Here is a 20579-nt window from a genome sequence, read left to right on the forward strand (position 1 = left end):
CAAATCATAAAACATGATACATCACGTAAAAAAAGGAGAGATAAAAATCACATAGGCATATCAATTGATGCAGAAAAAAGCATTTGACAAAATCCAACACCCTTTCTTGATAAAAACTCTCAGCCTTTATCAAGTGGGAACAGAGGGATCTTACCTCAACATAATAAAAGCCTTAAATGACAAACCTACAGCCAACATCATACTCAATGAGCAAAAACTAAAACCAGTTCCCCTAAGAACAGGAACAAGACAGGGATGCCCACTTTCACCACTCCTGTTTGACATAGTACTGGAACTGGTAGCCATAGTGATCAGACAAAAAGAAGAACTAAAAGGCATCCAAATTGGAAAATACAAAGTAAAACTGTCATTATTTGCAGATGACATGATATTGTACATAGAAAAACCTGAAGACTCCATTAAAAACTACTAGACTTTACAAATGTAGCAGGATACAAATTCATACCCAGAAATTTATGGCTTTTTTATACATCAATAATGAACTCACAGAAAGAGAAACTGAAAAAGCAATACCATTGCATCAAGAAAATTAAGCTACCGCCCTAACCAGTTTGGCTCAATGGATAGACCCTGTGGACTGAAGGGTCCCAGGTTCAATTCCAGTCAAGGGCATGTACCTTGGTTGCGGGCACATCCCCAGTGGGAGGTGTGCAGGAGGCAGCTGATCGATATTTCTCTCCCATCGATATTTCTAACTCTCTATCCCTCTCCCTTCCTCTCTGTAAAAAAATCAATAAAGTATATATTTAAAAAAGAAAGAAAGAAAGTCTTTAAAAATCCAGCTCCTGAGCATTTACATTTAACCAAAGAGGTAAAGGACCTGTACTTAGAAACTTACAAGATGCTGAAAAAAAAAAAAAAGATGGAAGAATATACCATGTTCATGGATTGGTAGAATCAACATCATTAAAATGTCCATACTAGCCAAAGCAATCTATAGATTCAATGCAATCCCCATTAAAATAACAATAGCATATTTCACAGACTTATAACAAACTCTCCAAAAATAAATTTGGAATAAAAAAAGACCCAGAATAGCTGCAGCAATCCTGAAAAGGGAGAACTAAGTTGGAGGAATCACAATACCAGATATAAAGCTACATTACAAAGCAACTGTTCTCAAAACTGCCTGTTACTGGCACAATAACAGACATATAAGCAATGGAACAGAATAAAGAGCCCAGAAATCGACACAAGCCATTATGCTCAATTATCCTATGACAATGGAAATGAAGGAGAAAATAAACAAATGGGACTACATCAAAACAAAAAGCTTCTGCACAGCAATAGAAACCATCAACAAAATAACAAGAAAGCCCACTGCATGGGAGAACATATTTGCCAATGTTATCTCGGATAAGGGTTTAATCTCCAAAATTTATAGGAACTCATACATCTTAACAAAAGGTAGATAAACAATTCAATCAAACTTGGGTAAAGGACCTAAATAGACACTTTTCAAAAGTGGACATACGGAAGGTCAAGAGACATATGAAGACATGTTCAAAGTCACTAATCATCTGGGAGATGCAAATCAAACAACAATGAGGCACCATCTCACACCTGTCAGAATGGCTATCATCAACAAATCCACAAATGAGAAGTCCTGGTGAGGATATGGAGAAAAAGAAACCTTAGTGCAATGCTTGTGGGAATGCAGAATGGTGCAGCCACAGTGGAAAGCAGTATAGAGTTTCCACATAAATTAAAAATAAAACTCCCATTTGACCAGTAATCCTATTCCTAGGAATATATCCCAAGAATTCAGAAACACCAATCATAAAGGATGTATGCACTCCTATGCTCATATTAGCACAATTTACAATAGTTAAGATTTGGAAACAGCCTAAGTGTCCATCAGGAGATGAGTGCATTAAAAAACTGTGGTATATCTACACAATGGAATACTATACTCCTGTAAAAATGAAAGAACTCTTACCATTCACAACACCATGGATGGACATGAAGAGCATTATGATAAGTGAAATAAGCCAGTCTGAGAAAGATAAATATCACATGATGTCACTCATTTGTGGAATATAATGAACAACATAAACTGATGAAAAAAAATGGATCCAGAGACATAGAAGCATTAACCAGACCATCAAACCTCAGAGGGAAGGCAGGGGAGGGTGGGAAGGGGGGGCAGTGACACATCAACTAAACAACTTGTATCCAAGCATATAAGCAAAACCAATGGACACAGCCAGCAGGGGTGTGAGGGCATGTACTGGGGGTAGGAGTGGCTGGGGAGAGGTCAATGGAGGGAAAAGGAGACATATGTAATACTTTAAAAAAAATACACAGGATACTCTATTTTAATGTTTAGTATTTCTTCTCCCCATACCTACCTTTGGCAAAATTATATGAAACAAATATTTCTCTTATGCTGTATCTTTCTTCCTCACTTAGCAAACAGAATTCCAGTAAACTATACTTACTGTGTCTTTAGCATTTCATCCTGGCTCTACCCTCCAACAAAATGTAAGCCTTGAGCCTCATTCTTGAGAAGAGTTGCATTTTAAAGTTCGGCAACCCCAACCTATTCCTCAGTCAAGTGAAAATGATTATTATCAGATAAACTCAATTGTGCTAATATCTTCTACAGAGTGTATTATTCCTTGAGAAACTACTGCCTTAATCCAGCTAAATTGCATTAGCCTCCTTAGAGATATTTTTAAAAATTTATTTTTATTGATTTTAGAGAGAGAGAGAGAGAGAGAGAAAGGGAGAAGAAGAGTGAAATAGAAACATCAATGATGATAATCGTTCATTGGCTGCTCACTGAAAGCCCCCTACTGGGGATCAAGCCTGAAACCGTGGCATGTGCCCTAAGTGGGAATCTTCTCATGACCTCCTAATTCATGGGTTGAAGGTCAACCACAGAGTAACACATGCCAGGCCTTAGAGATATTCTTAATAAATGAGTCCAGTATGAACCTCTGTCTTTCTAGAGATGATGGAGAAGGTTCTTCATAATCCTGAGAACTTATAGCTCTCATACAGATGACAATCTACTGTATTTTTATATCAGAAACCTCTATCTTCTGAAGCCAGGGAGAAGAAATGATTGATAGGCACTAGTGATGTTGGTTTTATCAAAGTGCAAATGAAAGTACCAAGCCAAAGATTTGAAAGGAAGAAGACCAATGTAGACTGAGCACATACTATGAGGTAGGACCATCCTACATGTTACACTAAATCAGGCCAGCCCACCCCTACACTCCCAATCTGAATGAAATTCATCATGTTGACACAATCAATGCCTAACACACAACTTTTCCTCAACTTAGTATTTAAACATTTACATTCTCATCACACACATAAACATATTACTCACATATAACACTCACCTTAAACTACACACAGCACAAATCACATCCAAACATAATCCATATCACACACACCTCTAATACTTATACTAACATAATAAAAGCTCATGGACCAATATAATTGCACATCCTATATAATAAAAGCCCATGGACCAAAACAGCAGAATGACCAGGACAACCAGAGGCCAGAGCGACCATGGCCCTTTTCCCTGCCTGGCCCCATCATCCAACAGGGACCCCACCCTTATTGGAGGCATGGCCAGCCTGGAAACCATCACCGGCCCCTTGCCTTAGCAGGCCCTGTCCCCCACTGGGGACCCCCACCCAGATCCAGGGCCCCCATCAGGGTAGGCCGAGCAGCCACCACTTTGCAAAGGGTAGTATGCAAATTGACCCTAATGGCAGAACAAACAGAATGACCACTCGACCAGTCACTATCATAGGTGCATTGAACACTTCTCAATTCCAAACTCTGGCTGGCAGGCTCTGATTGCCCAGTGGTGAACAGGGAACTGGAGGTGGGTGGCGGGGGACGCAGGTGGTGCCAGGCCAAGGCCTCCACCCCACCAGTCACCCCAAACACAGAGGGAAACCCACAGTGGGGGTAGGGCCAGTGAGCAGGCAGGAATGGTTGACCTCTTGGTTTTTTCCCACAGCCAGTAGGTTCCGATCACCTGATGGCGAACCGGGAACCAGGGATGGGTGATGGCAGGGTGTGGGGCTGGCTGCATGTAGCCAGAAAAGATGGCCTTGATTGCAGGCCAAGCCTTGGGATGGTACTTGCATGAGTTTCATGCACTGGGCCTCTAGTATAACATATATAAATGTCCACACATTGGAATGATATAATTTATTGTGAAAGGAGGATCATTCAGCTTGGGTAGGTGTAAGAAATCAATATCAGGAAAATTCCTGGGATAGTAAAAAGAGATGCCATGTGAGCTGAACCTTTAAAGATTTATAAATAAAAATAGGAGTAAAACAGCTGTGGCTCCTGTGCTCTTTGTAACACTTTTTGTTATTCACCGAGTAACATTTTATTATTTTGAAGGGATATTGGGCCCATATGTATACATTTCTGTAGCGATCTCTCCAGTTCCTGATGCATATGTGCTCAATTTTGTGCCAGAAGGTATAGATGAAGAGGTGATAGTTCCTGTCTTTTGGAGCTTCTCTTTCTCTCATGAGATCATTGCATCTGTACTCAATGAATTTCCAGCTTGTGCTCAGGTGTTGCTGTTTCATGAATTCCCTCCAGGAAATGTTCTGGCTGTGTACATGGAGCCCACATAAGGGGAACAGCAGGAACAAGAGAGGACCTAGGACCTTTAGAGAGAATGACTTCTGTCACCAGGATCACCTGTTGGTCTACATGGAAGAGAGGAAAACATAACTGCAACACTGCCCTGAGCTGAGCTCCACCTTAAAATTCTGTTCCCTGCCAATGTACATACTTAGGCTCAATTTTACCATTTGGTTCCAGACTAGAAGATGATAAATCTCATTAGATAATTAAATTTATAAGGACTGAAAATATGCTAGAGCCTGAGTGAGACAAGCACGAAATTGTAAAAATTAGATGAAGTTTATTTTGAGAATTCCAAACACCTTCTCTTCACCCAAAACAAGGAGCACTCTAGCTAGCTCTGTTTTATAGTCCAGATGGGTTCTTATAAAAGAGTGTGTCTGAAAGAGAATGGGACTTTAAGTTTTATGTATGTGAAGTAGAAAAGGTTGTCACCCTTTAAGGGAAGGTAGAAAATGAGTAGACTTGGGAAACATTTTGCAAGCAGGAAGGCTTTGGAAACCTGAAATCCCAGACTGCAATCAAATCTGACTGCAATTGGTGCTTAGCTCATCTTGACTTCCTCATAGCACTTCCCCAATGTCTGCCTGAAACATGGTAGCACTTCTGACTGCCCACTTGCCTTCTCGGAGGCCATTTTCTTAATTATGATCATGCTGAATGATCTTGATTTGCCATTAAGAATACCATCATAAAGTTTTGAAATAGGATTCTAAGCAACCAAGTACCAATATTGACACTGCCATCACAGGAGCTACTCTGGTCAAAATCAGGCCCTAGAGATGTTTGAAAAAGTCTCCCCTTTAAACCAGGTCTCTGTCCTCAGTTAGCACAAGGAGTTAACCTGGCCCTACAGAAGATCTAACCTGATTCTCAATATATCAGAATTGGTGTCCTCAAATGAACCTAATAGTAGCTCCTTTACTGAACTGTGAGAGTCTAATGGGATTTGCATGAGAGCACTTTTGAGGGTCTCCAGTGCTCTGACAGGCACAGAATAAGGGATAGGCATGTTCTTATTTGTGGCACCCTATCCCTAGCTCAAATGGCCTAAACAGGAGGAGACGACCAAGATTTAAGCTGCTTCAATGTATTATGCTTAAAAATATTGGGGAGGAAAAGAGGTGCGAATTAGTAAGATTAATGCTGAGTTAAATTCAGGTCTTTGCTTCTTACAAATTAGATCACTGCATTCTCAACTCTACCACCTAGAAGGTCAAGCAAGCCCCTTCCAGTGTTCCTGGGCCTTTCCCCCAGCCATGCTCACTAACAACCCTTCTAACTCTAACTTTCCTTATTCAGATTTCATACTCACCTTCACAGGTCCATAGATAATAGTGTGTGAATCTAAAGAGCAGAGTCAGTGGCCTTTCCCTTTTCTTAGAGCTAAGAAGTCTGAGGCAGTGAAGAAAGGAATAGATGTGGGAGGTGCAGTGTTCCAACTGATTGGCAGTGGTGGAGGGGGAAGGGGGGACAGCCTTACTCTGTGCACCTGTTTATCTCCTCATCTAGAACACTGGTGGTCACTCTGAGAAAAACCTGGAGCAAAGGGGTCCTACATCAGAGACAGTTTTCTAGGTACAAAGGGGGCAGGAGTTAAAGAACAAAATTCAGCCAAGTAAGTTTGAAGATCTAATTGGCTGTGTTAAGCAATTCAGGAATTGGGCAGCATGCCATCTAGCAACTAGAAAGGTGCTTTGGTGAGTTGTACAAAATGGAAAGTTTTTATAGGTAGAAAGAGGGTGGTGTTATGGGGCAACCCGCAGAGAAGACCACCAGGGACTCAGATCAAGATTTAGGAGCCTTTATTAAGCTGGCCAGAGACTACAGTTACAGCACCCTGCCGAAGCAAAGGCAGAACTGCAGTGCCGACTACAGGATTACAGCGTATTTATTTGCAAAAACCACAAAGATATAAGTGTTTTACAATTCCATCTCTGGTAGAGGCTGAAACTGAAATTTAGTTATTTATTAAGTTTTTGTTTGGTGTCATGGCTTAACAAAAATGACTCACAATTTTATTCATGATTTTTCATGTTTATGTTTTTTTGATTTTATAATGATGTGAAAGCAATATGCATTCAGTAGAAACTGCCTGGTCTAAGCTATGATGTTCAGTAGTGTTGAAAAGAATGGAGGTGAAAAAGTCCAAAATGGAGTAACTTTTGGTAACCATGTGAGTTAACAGATACATTAATTAGCTTGATTGTAGTGATTCTTGCAACCCGGCTGGTCAAAGCGCCAGATATGCAGCCCAGCACATTCTCCGCTGGTTTTATGTACATGTGTTAAATCATTGACTCTTTTGGGTCATTGATGGGAAGGGAGTTATATTGACCCCTGCGGACTATAAGCTTGATAGAATTAATTATTTGCTGAATAAAGTCAGTGGGCCTGTTTATAAGATTGCACACCTTAAATATAGACAATGGATATTTGCTGTAATTCAAATATTTTTCATTTGGTCCTTCCATGCTCACCCCTCTTCCCCACCCCCCCCCCACACACTCACATGCATACTTCCCAGTTTAGCTGCTGGTGTCTTCATATATCTGGTCCCTAATTGGTTTCAAAATAATCGAAGGGGAAAGGGAGTGGTGTGAGAATTGTCTTTAGTAAATGACACAAATGTTTCTGTGTCCTGGTCATTGATCCAACAGGTTTTAATCATGAACCAGTTTATGAGGGTATTAAGGTGTTGGTTCATGTTAAAAGCTAGAAAAGAATTAAAAGAGGATAGAAGAAAAAAATCTCCATGTAAATATCATAGCACCATATTCACAGATATCTGTAGTTTGAGTTCTTTATTAAAAGGAAAACATGAAAAACCTTTCAAATCAGAAAGAGTGAATGAATCTTAATGATCTAGTACATGGTTAATACTCTAATTACTACAATGATTCAAAAGTTTGAAAGAGAAAAAGAAAGTTCTTTGTGTCATGTCATAGTCTTATTAGACCCAAACATAACAAGGTTGCAAATTATATAGACAATTGTACAAAATGAAGTCTCATTTTGCCAGTTTATACTTCCATAATTTTAATGCTTCCTCAACTGCTGACTTTTGAGAATGTCAAAAAGATGATACCTTCAAAAAACTTCTTATAATGAAGTAGAAAAAGTCCTGGATTAGTAGCCAGTATTGGAAGGGATGAACCGGATACAGGCAGAGTATCTTGGATGTGCTTCTGGACTGCTTTCTGGGTAGACTGTAAAGCCTGTAAGAACTTGAAAAAAGATTGGTTATGTATTTCAGCTTTCCTAGATTGGGTTTCCATGCAAGCTGGTGAGATGGGTAGTTCAGGGTCTGGAAGAGTCACGAGAATCTGTAGAGGCATATAATGACTACATTCCAGAGGATAGGATCTGAGAGAGCTAAGCTGACCAGTATTATAAAAGGAAACAGAAGAGTTCATAGAAATTTTTATTACAGAAAAACCCAGTTCCATTTTAGGTTTACTAGTGGCCCAGTACACAAAATTTGTGCATGGGAGGGTGCTTGGGGGGGCGTCCTTCAGACCAGCCTGTGCCCTCTCCAATCTGGGACCCCTCAGGCGATATCTGACTGTCGGTTTAGACCCAATCCCCAGATTGGGCCTAAACCGACAGTCACCCTCAAGGATTCTGGCTCTAAATTCTTTCAGGGAAAATGGATGTTGAATTTCTTCTGTAGCTGCTTATGCGGAGGAGGGATGGCGTTTTCTCTGAGAGCCAAGAGATCCCTGCTGTCTGTCGATATCTGACTGTCGGTTTAGACCCAATCCCCAGATTGGGCCTAAACCGACAGTCAGACATCTCTCTCAAAATCTGGGACTGCTGCCTTCTAACCGCTCATGACCTGGCAGAGACAAACTAACAAATGATCTGATGGGAGGGAAAGAAAACATTTCAGATTTAATAACCTCTATTGAAATAGAGCTTTTCTCCTTAAAATTATCCCTCTGTTTATTAAAATACTAATTTATTTACTGTATTCAATTTGGTCTGATTGTTTGCATAAATACAACAAGAATGGTAACTGACTACCGTTGCTGGAATTTTATGATTGAATCTTCATGTGCCCCATAGGGCCAGGAAGCCAAGCCATCTAGCTGCCATCAGACCTGCTTGCAGTATCTAGTGCCCCCCAGCCATCCGCCCCCAACTGCCCCTACTCCAGCCTAATCACCCCTAATTGCCCCCTCTGCCAGCCTGCTCATCCCCACCTGTCCTCCACCACCACCCTGATCACCAAACTGCCATCCCATCCTGGCCTAATCACCCACAACTTCCCTCCCCTCTTGGCCCCTAACCACCTTTACCTAAGCCCCACCACCATGGTTTTGTCCAGAAGAACATCAGGAAGGTCTTCTGGAAGGTCTCCAGTCTAATTAGCATATTACCCTTTAATTAGTATAGATAGAGGCCTGGTGCACGGGTAGGGGCCAGCTGGTTTGCCTTGAAGGGTGTCCCATGTCAGGGGGGGGGTTCCCTTTGGGGGTGGCCTGGGTAAGGGGCCTATCGTGGTTTGAAGGCTGGCCACTCCCCCATTGGGGTGCGGTCCCTACTGTCTTGAAGGTCTCCAGTCTAATTAGCATATTACCCTTTAATTAGTATAGATAGAGGCCTGGTGCACGGGTAGGGGCCAGCTGGTTTGCCTTGAAGGGTGTCCCATGTCAGGGTGGGAGTTCCCTTTGGGGGTGGCCTGGGTAAGGGGCCTATCGTGGTTTGAAGGCTGGCCACTCCCCCATTGGGGTGCGGTCCCTACTGGGGATGGTGTTGGACTGGGCAAGAGGCTAGGGCAGTTTGCAGGCCTTCCATGCCCCCATGAGATGATGGTCCCCACTCGGGGTGTGTGGCCAGTCTGAGTGAGGGGCTGAGGGCTGTTTTCAGGCTGGCCACACCCCCTTCAGGATGGGGGTCCCTGCTGGGTTGCCTGGCCAGCCTGGTTGAGGGGCTTATGGTTGTTTTCAGGATGGCCACACCCCCCAGTGGGGACCCTCACCCCATGGGGGCATGGCCAACCTGGGTAAGGGGCTGAGAGCCATTTTCAGGCTGGCCACACCCCCTTCAGGATGGGGGTCCCTGCTGAGGGGGGGGCCTGGCCAGCCTGGGTAAGGGCCTGAGGGCCATTTTCAGGCTGGCCACAACCCCCAGTGGGGACCTTCACCCTGATTATGGTATGCCCAGCCTAGGGGCGGCTGGCTTGGGTGACCCAAGCATCCTGTGTGCTCAGGCCGACTCTGTGGCCACTATCCACAGGCTCCTCTGTCAGCAGCCAGCCGGGGCAGGTGGGAAGCTTGAGTCACCCCCAACAACAGAGGAAGCCAAGCTTCCTACATCACCGGGGGGACCCAAGCCTCCTGCTCACTCCGCCTGCTTCTTGGCCGCCACCCACAGGTCCCTGCTTCGGCAGCTGGCCAAGGCAGGCAGGAAGCTTGGCTTCCTCCATCACCGGGGATGACTTAAGCCTCCAACCCACTCTGGATGGATCTGTGGAAGCTGCCATCTTTGTCGCACTATTTTGCATATTCCCTCCTAATTGGTTGTGGGTCATCGTGGAGGTATGGTCAATTTACATATTTTTCTTTTATTAATGTAGACTAGAAGCCTGTTGCAGGAAGATTCCTGCAAGAATAGGGCTTCGCTCCCATCTCTGCTGCTCTTACCCTGCCCGTCTCTGCAGCTCTTACCCTGACCATCTCTGCCACTCCTACCTGCCTGTCTCTCGCACTGCTACCCCACCCGTCTCTGCCACTCCTACCCTGCCCTTCTCTGCCGCTGCTACCCAGCCCCTCTCTGCCACTGCTACCCCGCCCATCTTTGCCGCTGCTACCCCACCTGTCTCTACCACTTCTTTCCCACCCATCTCTGCTACCTTGGCTCCACTGCTTGGCTTCCTTCTATGGTGTCTTCAGTCTTCGCTCCCAGCCGGTATATGCAAATTAGCCGCCATCTTTGTTGGCGTTAATTTGCATATCACACTGATTAGCCCATGGGAGGTGTAGTGAAGGTATGGCCAATTACCATGTTTGTCTATTATTAGGATGTCTCTATTACTTTTTGATGCATTTAACAAAATGGATTATATAGAGAAAAGGAAATAGACATAAGCAGAGGAGGCAGAGCCTGAGAGAGCTCAAATGCATTACTCATTGCTATTCAAGGAATAAGTAGAAGGTCAACCACAGGGCCATAACCCCTTCAGGGTAGTATCTATCTGTCAAAGTGCACAGACACCTGGGGGTTACCCTCACAAATGATGACAACATGCCTAGAGCTGCCCCTGCCCTGATATCTGCAGTTTAGCCGGGAACTTCCTGTAAGCCTGCAGTCTGTGACTCTTACTACACCAGCATGGCAGGTCTCCTTGCCATTCCTGCATTGGATAGTGGGGGTGCTGCAGATGTGATTAATGGTCCCAATTTTTTCGTGTATGAAGGTGTTGAATTGCTTGCACCTAGGCCTAGTCATCCCCTGTCTCTGCATCATTGTGTTGTGGTATAAGCTGGTGCCACCTCTCTGTATAGAGTCCACGTGTTGTTGCTGTAATGGTTAGTACATGAACTGGCCATAGGAGGACTGCACGAACCCCAAACCCAGCAGGGTCAGCAACAACAGCAGAAGCAATGAAAGGGTCTTCTGGAGAGCCATCACTACGTTGAAGGTGCATAGAGAGAAACCAAGGGAAATGAGAAAGGAAAGTAACAAATGGGCACCAGAGAGAGGTGTTAAGAATGGTAAGCTGATATTTGTCAACTCTATAATCTACTCTTCCCTCCCCACTCCTCTACTCACAACTTTTCTCATCACTGCTTCCCAAAGAGTAAAAAGTTTGCAAACATGATCTTCTCTGAAAGCAAGAGCTTTTCTCTTTTATAGAGAGACGGTGATGTAGCTGGGGTACAATGATTCAAGGTAGAGACTGAACAGGTGGAAGGCCAGGTGTATATGTCCTGTATGGTCAGGGTGTGAAAAGGGAGAAAAGGCAGATCTAAATGACACTGGAGTTGTCTGTCTCTTGAGGAAATTCTCTAGTCATGTGATCTTTGGAGAGTGTTTTGTCCCTGGAGACTCTGATTCCCAAAGGTTTGGATAGAAGGAAATCCAGTGAGAGCCTGTGACCTTATTTTAATTCCTGACATCTGGGAATTGAGGAAGGTGTTGGAAAAAAAGGATGGAGTAACGTTTAAGGTTAGCCTTTCCTTTCATGTGTCTATTCTTTTTAAATTAAAAAATTTCAATTACAGTTGACATTTATAGTTTCAGGTGTACTACAAAGTGATTTCTATAGCTTAAGAAGTGATCACCACATAAGTCTAGCATCCATCTGACACCGTACATCGTTATTACAATACTATTGACTGTATTTTTCGTATGCTGACTTGGCATCTCCATGGCTATTTTTAAAACTGGCCATTTATACTTCTTAATTCCTTCACCTTTTTCAACCAGTTGGCATTCTTTTAATGGTATGAAAATCAAGTCTTTTTGAAAATCTTGCTAATCTACTTTTTTAAAAAAGAGTACCCAGTCAAAGTGCTCTGAAGATAGTATATATTGGTTCAGTGAACTAATAAACCAAAGGAGGGAACTAGTGGGCAAATGAAACGAAATGGCTTGTGGAACTGACCGATAAAGGAAATTTTAAAAATAAATCTCAACAGCACAATCGCCACAAAAGAGGACTTGTACTATCTTTTTTCCTTGCTGTTTCTATGCACAACCAAAAACTAGGCTTTGGTGATATATTGCATCATCATGCATGTATCCTTGCTGTTGCAGAATCATTTTGTTGGCACTTTTGGCAGTGGAAAACAAACATATGTTAATAGAGATGAAAAACAACACAAACACTAAACAAAAATCTTCAGAGCCACAACAAAGAAAGCATTGCCATATAGTGTCAGAACATTGCTTCTGTTGACTGGGGACAGGAAGGAACCCAGACCTATCTGACTCTAAAATTAGTGCTTTTAGCACATCTTCTACTCCCTCTCTCTTTCCACTCTGCAAATATTCAGGATATTCAAGACATTTATGTTCAGAGTTGCTTCTCTCTGGCAATGGAGTTTAATCAGGGGTGGAATAGGGTAAGAGTGGAAGTGGGAATTGCTCACCAACACCAACTAGCTAGATGCTGCCATCTGAGGGTCACTCCTGGGATTGGCATGAACTGTGAATCTCCTTGACCATGGCAATGGCAGGGGACTGATTCACTAGAGCAGCAATTTTCAACCTTTTTCATGTCAGGGCACACATAAACTAATTTTTAAATTCTGCAGCACACCAAAAATATATTATTTGTCAATCTAACCAAATAAATAGGTATAATTTTGATTTATTCACACCAGGCAGCTATTGTGTTGGTTGTTATTTTTTAATTTGACAATCTAAGGGGAAATTAGTCAGTACTCCTGACTAAATAGTTAGGTATTGCACATTTTAAAAATTCTTGAGCATACCAAGAATGAAAATTCCAGTTGAAAATCGCTGGACTAGAGCAAATAAAACTAATCTCTGACTCAACAGGAAGTGAACAACCCAAAACAGAAAGGACAGTTTTTTGAGGGTCATACAGGCTCATTTGTACATATGCAGTCCAAACCTGGTCTTAGCTGAAGTCCTGGTTTGTTGCATATGGGTACTACTGTTTTTTCTTTTCAAAGACGCTTCATGATGGCAGGTCACACTGTCTGGGTGACCGAAACATCTGATTAGGGACCTGCATACCAGTTTCAAACATAACTTCATTCTTTAAAATGCTATCTCCTATAGTCATAGCCACCTTTTGCTTGTATACAAAAAGATAGAAAGCTTTAGGTCACATTTCAGTGACTACAGCTATAGATATGAGATATGGACTTAGGAAGAGAGAGAAGGGAACAGTTGTGGGAAGAAGAGTAACAGGGAGACATGATGCTTGATTAACTCCTCATCCTCAGACTAATGGATAGAATTTCTGAAGGCACACTTAGCACTTGGGTAATAGCTTCATCATAACAATGTACTTTGGGTTATTTTCCCCAATTCTAATCTTGCATGGTTAATCTTGCACTTCTGATTTTGCATGGTTTTGTCTAACTTTTTCTCATTATGCTTCTTTGTGACCAACATATGATTTAGAAAGATAACTGGCTACAGAGAAGACCTAAACTATTCATGCAAGAGCAAACCTACAGCCTCAGCCACAATAACCAAATGATTTAACAAGACATCAACAAATATTTGCCAACATGCCGGGGTCCAGCCTCATTGGGCCAGGAGTTTCCAACGGTGTGGACGGAGTCAACGAAGAATGTTTTACAAGGAGACAGCATTCAGAACTCGTAATGCTCTGGTACCCAAATTTGCTGCACTGCTCCTTCTGGAAAGATACAAAACACAACCTCTTCCCCACGTCATTACTAGATCTGGTAAAACTCTTGGCTGGTTTGCATCCTTCCACTGGGCTAAGTCGGTGGAGGCTATGCTATTGTACAGGAGGCTCGATGCCCTTTGGCTGCTGTACAACCCTCTGCATTGTATTTTTTTTTAAATTAACATATAACATTCTTCTCCCCTTTTTTTGTTTTATTAGAAAAGGTTTATATTTATGGAATTGTCAGTTTTTTCTTTTTGTGTCAAGAGATAACTTTGATGTGTTAAAACTAAGTAAAATGCATTTACTCAATCTAAAGCAGGCATTAAAAAGAAAAACCCCAAATGCTCTCTTGTATCCATTTTAAGAGTAGGATTGGCACTTTCCGCTATTACCTGAGTCCTGATCTATCACCCCAGGGAGAGCTTGCCAATCCTGCACTTTCCCGGGGTGGAAAGGCTGCAGTGGGGTTAGGGATAAGGCTCCTTGGGCCTACCTTCTCCCATGCCTCTACATTTACCTTTCCGGCACCTTTCCTTCCTCAGAAAAGCATGGACATACTTCTTGTATAAAACATTCCATCTGACTGGGAGTAACCTTAACTCCTCTGCTAGCAAGCGTATGTGTTTAAAGATCAATACAGAGTCCCATCCCTTTATACTCAGTATGGTACATCTTCTCAATCTAAGTTTTGTAAGTATGCACCTTCTTACCCTACTTATCCTCTAAAGGGGGATCTGCAGTACCCTGGTGGAGTCCTATCCATCCCGAGTGTGGGGGTCCTTACCTAGGGGAATCCTGTTAGGCCTGTATGGGTGCCATATGCCGGGGTCCTGCCCCACTGGTCCAGGGGTTCCCAAAGGTGTGGACGGAGTCGACGAAGAATGTTTTACACGGCGGCAGCATTCAGAACTCTCTAGCTCTCTTTAGTCTCCGTGGATCTTCCTGTGCCTGGCTGAGGCCACAGAGAAAGATCCCGAGGCAAGCTGAGCCTTTATTATATAGTCAGAGGTAAACAAGGTAGTGGTTTCCATAGTTACACTGTTCTTGTGAGTTTCACTTGTTTTTGTTCTTGTTCTTGCTGCACTTCCCTCAGCCCATTAGCTTCCCAGATAAGATCTAGGGAGGTCATAAGGTCAAGCTTAATTATACTTAAGAGGACTGTACCCTCTAAGCTGGGACTTGTTTGTGACTTTGCCAACAGGTCAGTTGGAGGGTTAAACCTATAGCGGCTCTCCACACAAACAGAAGTCCAATGTAGCCATCAATGGGTGTATCTCAGTACCAGAGCTACAACAGAAAATGAAATGATCCCCAAATCATCCCAACACATACTTTTTGGTCAGAGCTTGCCCCAAAGGCTTTCTCCACTCTACCACCTTGATTCTCAATAAGAAATTCTTTTGACACTGTGATCCCAAAGAACTAGCCCTGCCACTTTAACTATATGATCTTGGGAAGATTACTTAACCCCTTTCCCCATTATTCCTCATATGTAAGTGAGTATAATAATACCTACATCTTAGGGATGTTATGAGGAATAAATGATAAAATAAATTTTAAGTGCTTATCATAATGTCAGGCACATGGTAAGTCCTCAGTAAGTGTTGGCAATAGTCATTTTTGCAATTTCCATTTTTCTTGGTTTCCTTTAGTCCTTCAATCTGGATAAAGTAATGAATGACTACACTACATTGTGTATATTATTATTCCCCTCTCCCTTATTGTGTAGAGTACCTGTATTCCTTCTAAATTAGAAGGCTGTTTTTAAGTTGAAATATCTAAGCTACTAGAATTTATGTTGTGTTCCTACAGAAAAATTTCCTCTTCACATTGAGTGGAATTTTCTTCCTCGCATATCACCATCTTCAAAGGGCTTAGGCATTTTGAGGTTTTTGTTTTCTTTTCCTTGCAAAGTTGACCAGGATTTCAATTCCTTAAATGATTTACTTGAGATAAAAACTGACTTTCCTGTCACATGACACTTCATTTTCAGCAGCTTTAGGTTGTGAGAGAACAAGAGACCCAGATCAAAAAGTGTTAGGCTTGGCTACCCAGCTGCTAGTTCCATCAGCAGGTCAGCAAGCAGCCCCATCCCATTGCCATGTGATTTCCTAGGAAAGTAATTTGCCCTAACACCAGAACAGAGAATCAATGATAACACTCTAAGCAAATGTTTGGAAAATATATGTGTTTTCACAGCTATGACACACTCAATATAATAATGGTCCATACTTGTGGCCTTCCCTATCAAGGCCTAGAGTAGGTCACTGATCTCTATGGAAGTCATCTTGCATCATATCAAGGTGAAAGTACTAGTTGGAGAACCTGAGAAAAGATTCCAAATATTCTACCAAAACTTGGACCTTTCTGACTTCCTAAGGGGTTTTTGGGATTTTACAATAAGGCAAATTTTCTATTAAGAGAGGTTTGGAAAACTCTTTTTCCTACTTTCTTAGGAAATGACAGTGATATCAAGTTTGAAATAGGTTCACTCAAGGCAGAGAGATTCATGTGCTGAGTGTGCACCAGTAATTTACTTCTCCATTTCTTCTGCCATAAATTTAAATACTTTCAGTAAGTCTGGGCTCTCCCAGGTGGCACCTGAACACTGATCTATAACCTGGGTATTGAAGAAGCAAGGCTTTTGGCCCATTTCAGGGCAATGTAGGTAGCAGGAGAGGGCACCATTGTGAATCCTGTGAACACTACAGTCATATATTCACAAGAGAGCAAAACTAGTGATTCACAACTTTAATTTACTAACAAACACTTTATAAATAAAATATTCAGGCACCTGTTGACAGAAATTAGGTAAGGGGAATTTAACTATTAAATCTGTGAATTGATTAATATATTTTATAAAGAAAGTGTCTATTCACCTAAGTATGTGTTTAATTGAAAACAAATCTAGATGAAGAAGAATAAGGGATAAGCTTGGAATCTTTCTATAAATTCACAAAGACCTCACAGTTGCTTGACATCCTTTGATAAAGTAAAAGATTCAGGAGAAAATAACGGAAAGTAATCAAATTTTTTATCTTTGTATGAAATAACCAGAAGAATACTCTGGAGCAGTCTAGTCAAAGCAACTCAAAATTACCTCCTGCCTAAGACAAGAGGTCGGTACCAGGAGTGAACTTTGGTGTTCATATGTGTGTGTGTGTGTGTGTGTGTGAGAGAGAGAGAGAGAGAAAGAGAGAGAGAGAGAGAGAGAGAGAGAGAGAGAGAGAGAGAGAGAGAGAGAGAGAGAGAGAGAGAGAGAGAGAGAGAGAGAGAGAGAGAGAGAGAGAGAGAGAGAGAGAGAGAGAGAGAGAGAGAGTTTAAAAGGGAAGTAGATAGAAAGTTTAATTAATCTGTTGGTATTTAGTTTTAAACACTACTTCTCAAAGTTTAAAGGTGTAAAAGTAATATTGAAAGCAAGAACAATTTGCCTCTCATGAAAATGTTGCTTAGCAGCCATGAGCCCTGCATTTTCCCAGCTCTCTCTGTAAGATAAATTTAACATCTATCCTTCCACTAACAGGAAGGGGAAGTCTACCTTCCTATTGCCTAAGAAGGCACTAACTGATAGGGAAAAGGGCATTTGTATTCCATGCCATCCCCTCTGGGGGCAGCTGAGTAGAGAAAATGGGGGGAAATCAATAGGCCAAGAATTGATGAGAAGACTTTGATTCTTACTGATTTCAGAGACATTTTTATTTATTAACATATTGTAAAACAGAAAACAAAAGATCCATGCAGCTCATTTTCTGGGCCCCTGGCAATGAATGTAGTCACCACTGTTGTGGAGTGTGAAGGGAAAATGCCAGGAATGGAGATCAGAACCAACTCTGGGTTAGGGTCTTGCTGGTTATGGACGGTAAAAGGACTCATCAAAGGGACAGGCTAGCCTTGTTCACAGGCAACAACTATGCCTCTGGACCCTGATGTGGCTCTGTACTGGCAGGGAGGCCAGGGGGACCCTCTTTATATCTGCAAGTAGTGACCTGGAAAAGAGACCTGTTTATTCTAATTTTTTTTTCTGTAAGGCATTCCATTCTCAACTTCACAGATGACCTTGATGTTGTTACTGGTGTCTTTGAAGAGTGAAGTTAGGCCTCATCTCCTCATCATGGTTTCACAGTATCTGTCATTGTGTCCACTTGGATTGGCATCATAGTGCTGGGCCAGGAAGAGTCTGTACCTGTGATCATTCTGAGCCAGGATCAGTGGGGTCAGACTCAGACCCAGCATGAAGACCAGCAACAGGGGACTCAGGGCCATCATCATCTCTACAACAAAGGCTCCTGCCAAGGGCAGAAGGTATGATGGGGCAAATTAGGCTAAAAGTACAGGCATTAGGAGTCAAGTACCCTCAGTTACCTAAATTGCATATTTTCTTTTCCTCATTAATCTCACATTTCTTATCAAGCCATTCCTTTGGAAAATCAATCTAAAATTTCCTGAACACAACTTCCAGCCCCAAACATTCTTTCCTATCCCTTAGGACTCACTGAGTACTTACCTTTCTATCAGTCATAGCATTGCAATATCCATTCACACTCTAATTCATTTATTAATTAATTGAATAACAAATATTACATAAGCTCCTCTGGGTATAAGGCACTGTGATAGGTCCTGGCACACAGAGACCGTTAAGGCATACCCAAGTCTATCTAAAAGGAGATATAGCATGCATGGTTAAGGAATAGGAGCTCCAGTTCACTGAGACGAGACAATAAGATAGGAGACCTATCAAAAAGATGGACTTTGAAAAAATATGTTTATTTGATTTTAGACAGAAAGGAAGGCAGAGGGAAAGGGGGAGAGAGAGAGAGAGAGAGAGAGGGAGAGAGAGAGAGAGAGAGAGAGAGAGCCTGTGAGAAGGAGAGAGAAACATTGATATGTGAGAGAAACATCTTATTGTTTGCCTCATATTGGCACCCAGACAAGAGATCAAACCAACACCAGGGCTTTGATCTGACCAGAAATAAAACCAGAGACCTTTTGGTGCATAGGATTATGGTCAACCAAATGAGCTATACTGACTTAAGAGGTAAAAGAGGAACTTCTAGTGAACCCTAAACCCAGAAAAGGGTGAATCAGAGGATTGTTAAAGTCAGGATTCCATGTATTCAAATTAATAAACCAGCTGGCTATAAGGAAAGCAATTGTTAGTAATTTTGTCCTGAGGTGAAAGGGCACAGACCTAATTCCCCAAGTATTAGTTGGTTTGTAGCTAAAGGTAGAATTATTATGTACTATTTAGAAAAAAAAACTGAGAGAAGCATGGAAGAATCATACAATTCTTGGAAGTGGGTCTGGGGGCAACTTTTACAGAAGACTGCAGAAAGAGGAATTCAAGCTTATTCTTAGGAACAATGTGGATTATTCTCAGAGAATATTTTCTAGTTTCTCTATAAATGTACATGCACTTAAACAACAGGCATATGATGTTACTATGTGATAAAAACAACAACAACAAAGAAAACCTCTTCAGAAATTTTCCTCAAGATAAAGTCCTTGTAATTGGCTATAATGATTTCTTAACATCTTCCTGAAAAGAAGAATATGCCCTAGCCAGTTTGGCTCAGTGAATAGAGTGTCAGCCTGTGGACCAAAGAACTCTTTGATTCACGTCAAGGGCATGTCCCTAAATTGAAGGCTCCTCCCTGACCAGAGCCCTGGTTGGGGCTCCTACAGCAGCCAATCATTAAATGTGTTTCTCTCGCATCAGTACTTCTCTGTCTTTTCCTCTCTCTTCCACTCTCTCTAAAAATCAATGGAGAAATATCCTGGGTTGAGGATTAAAAAATTAAATAAATAATTAAGAAAGAAACAGAATAAGGAAGAGAATTGTTACCATCTTCTGTCAAGAATTTTCAGTCTAAAGTGTAGAACTCACACTTCCCAGGAGCAGTGTATCACAGACACTCAAATAAACCAATAAAGTAAATATAATGCTTCTTCCTAGAGTATGATTTTATCTCAATAATAGCTATTAAAATAGAATTAAATAAGTATAGATTACAAGAAATAGAAAACAAATTTCTTATGAACTTTTAAAACTTTATATGCTAAGAAATGTGAGGATTTGAGAACTGAAAACTATTTGGTGTTTGAAGCAGGTAGTTTCTGAAAATATCTTTAGTTCTTTGGAGAAAAATTTAAAGAACATTCAGAAGCTTCAAAAACTGTCATGTCGGGGAAAAACCAAGATGGCGGCATAGGTGAACACTGGAAATTGCTGCCTCGCACAACCACTTCAAAAATAAAACTAAAAGACAAAACGGACATCATCCAGAACCACAGGAAGGCTGGATCAGTGGAAATTCTACACCTAGAAGGAAAGAGAAAAGTACACTGAGACTCAGAGGAGGTGTGGAAGTAAAGTGCAAAGGTATGGAGGTGCACACGGAAAGGGCTGGCAATTGAGGATGCGAGGCACATGGAAAGGGCGGGCAACTGAGGACGTGGTTTTCTTTTTCAATTGGGAGAAAGTCTCAAGCTCCCGACTGCTCTGAACTCCAGTTCCGGGTGAGTCTCTGGGGACCCACACTCATACGGGGAGAAACTGGACTGTCTGGCATCGGTTGGA

The 20579-nt window shown here is 41.9% G+C and overlaps 2 protein-coding genes and 2 pseudogenes across 2 annotated transcripts in view; all 4 read right to left on the bottom strand.

The window, feature by feature from the left end:
- The window catches only part of LOC102771161 (angiogenin-like), a 58521-nt gene that overhangs the window by 33590 nt on the left and 4352 nt on the right, over positions 1 to 20579 (bottom strand). The gene's annotated exons all lie outside the window — the stretch shown is intronic.
- LOC107183724 (epididymal secretory protein E3-beta-like) lies at positions 4254 to 5314 on the bottom strand. Its single transcript, XM_015566462.1, has 2 exons — positions 5282 to 5314; positions 4254 to 4697 (listed from the first exon to the last, which is right to left on the bottom strand). The coding sequence occupies exons 1-2, from the start codon at positions 5312 to 5314 to the stop codon at positions 4254 to 4256; spliced, it is 477 nt and encodes a 158-aa protein (XP_015421948.1).
- Positions 10695 to 20579, bottom strand: part of LOC102771734 — a 14240-nt pseudogene continuing 4355 nt past the window's right edge.
- Positions 17674 to 18271, bottom strand: LOC107183723 (annotated as a pseudogene).

This window comes from Myotis davidii, unplaced genomic scaffold (genome assembly GCF_000327345.1).
Source record: "Myotis davidii unplaced genomic scaffold, ASM32734v1 scaffold843, whole genome shotgun sequence".
Classification (NCBI taxonomy): domain Eukaryota; kingdom Metazoa; phylum Chordata; class Mammalia; order Chiroptera; family Vespertilionidae; genus Myotis; species Myotis davidii.

Excerpts from the sequence above, each read along its gene's own strand:
- LOC107183724 (XM_015566462.1), bottom strand. The coding sequence starts at position 5,314 with ATGATCATAATTAAGAAAATGGCCTCCGAGAAG. Across the intron at positions 4,698-5,281 it reads AGAAAATGGCCTCCGAGAAG|AAGTCATTCTCTCTAAAGGT; the intron begins GCAAGTGGGCAG and ends TCCTGGTGACAG.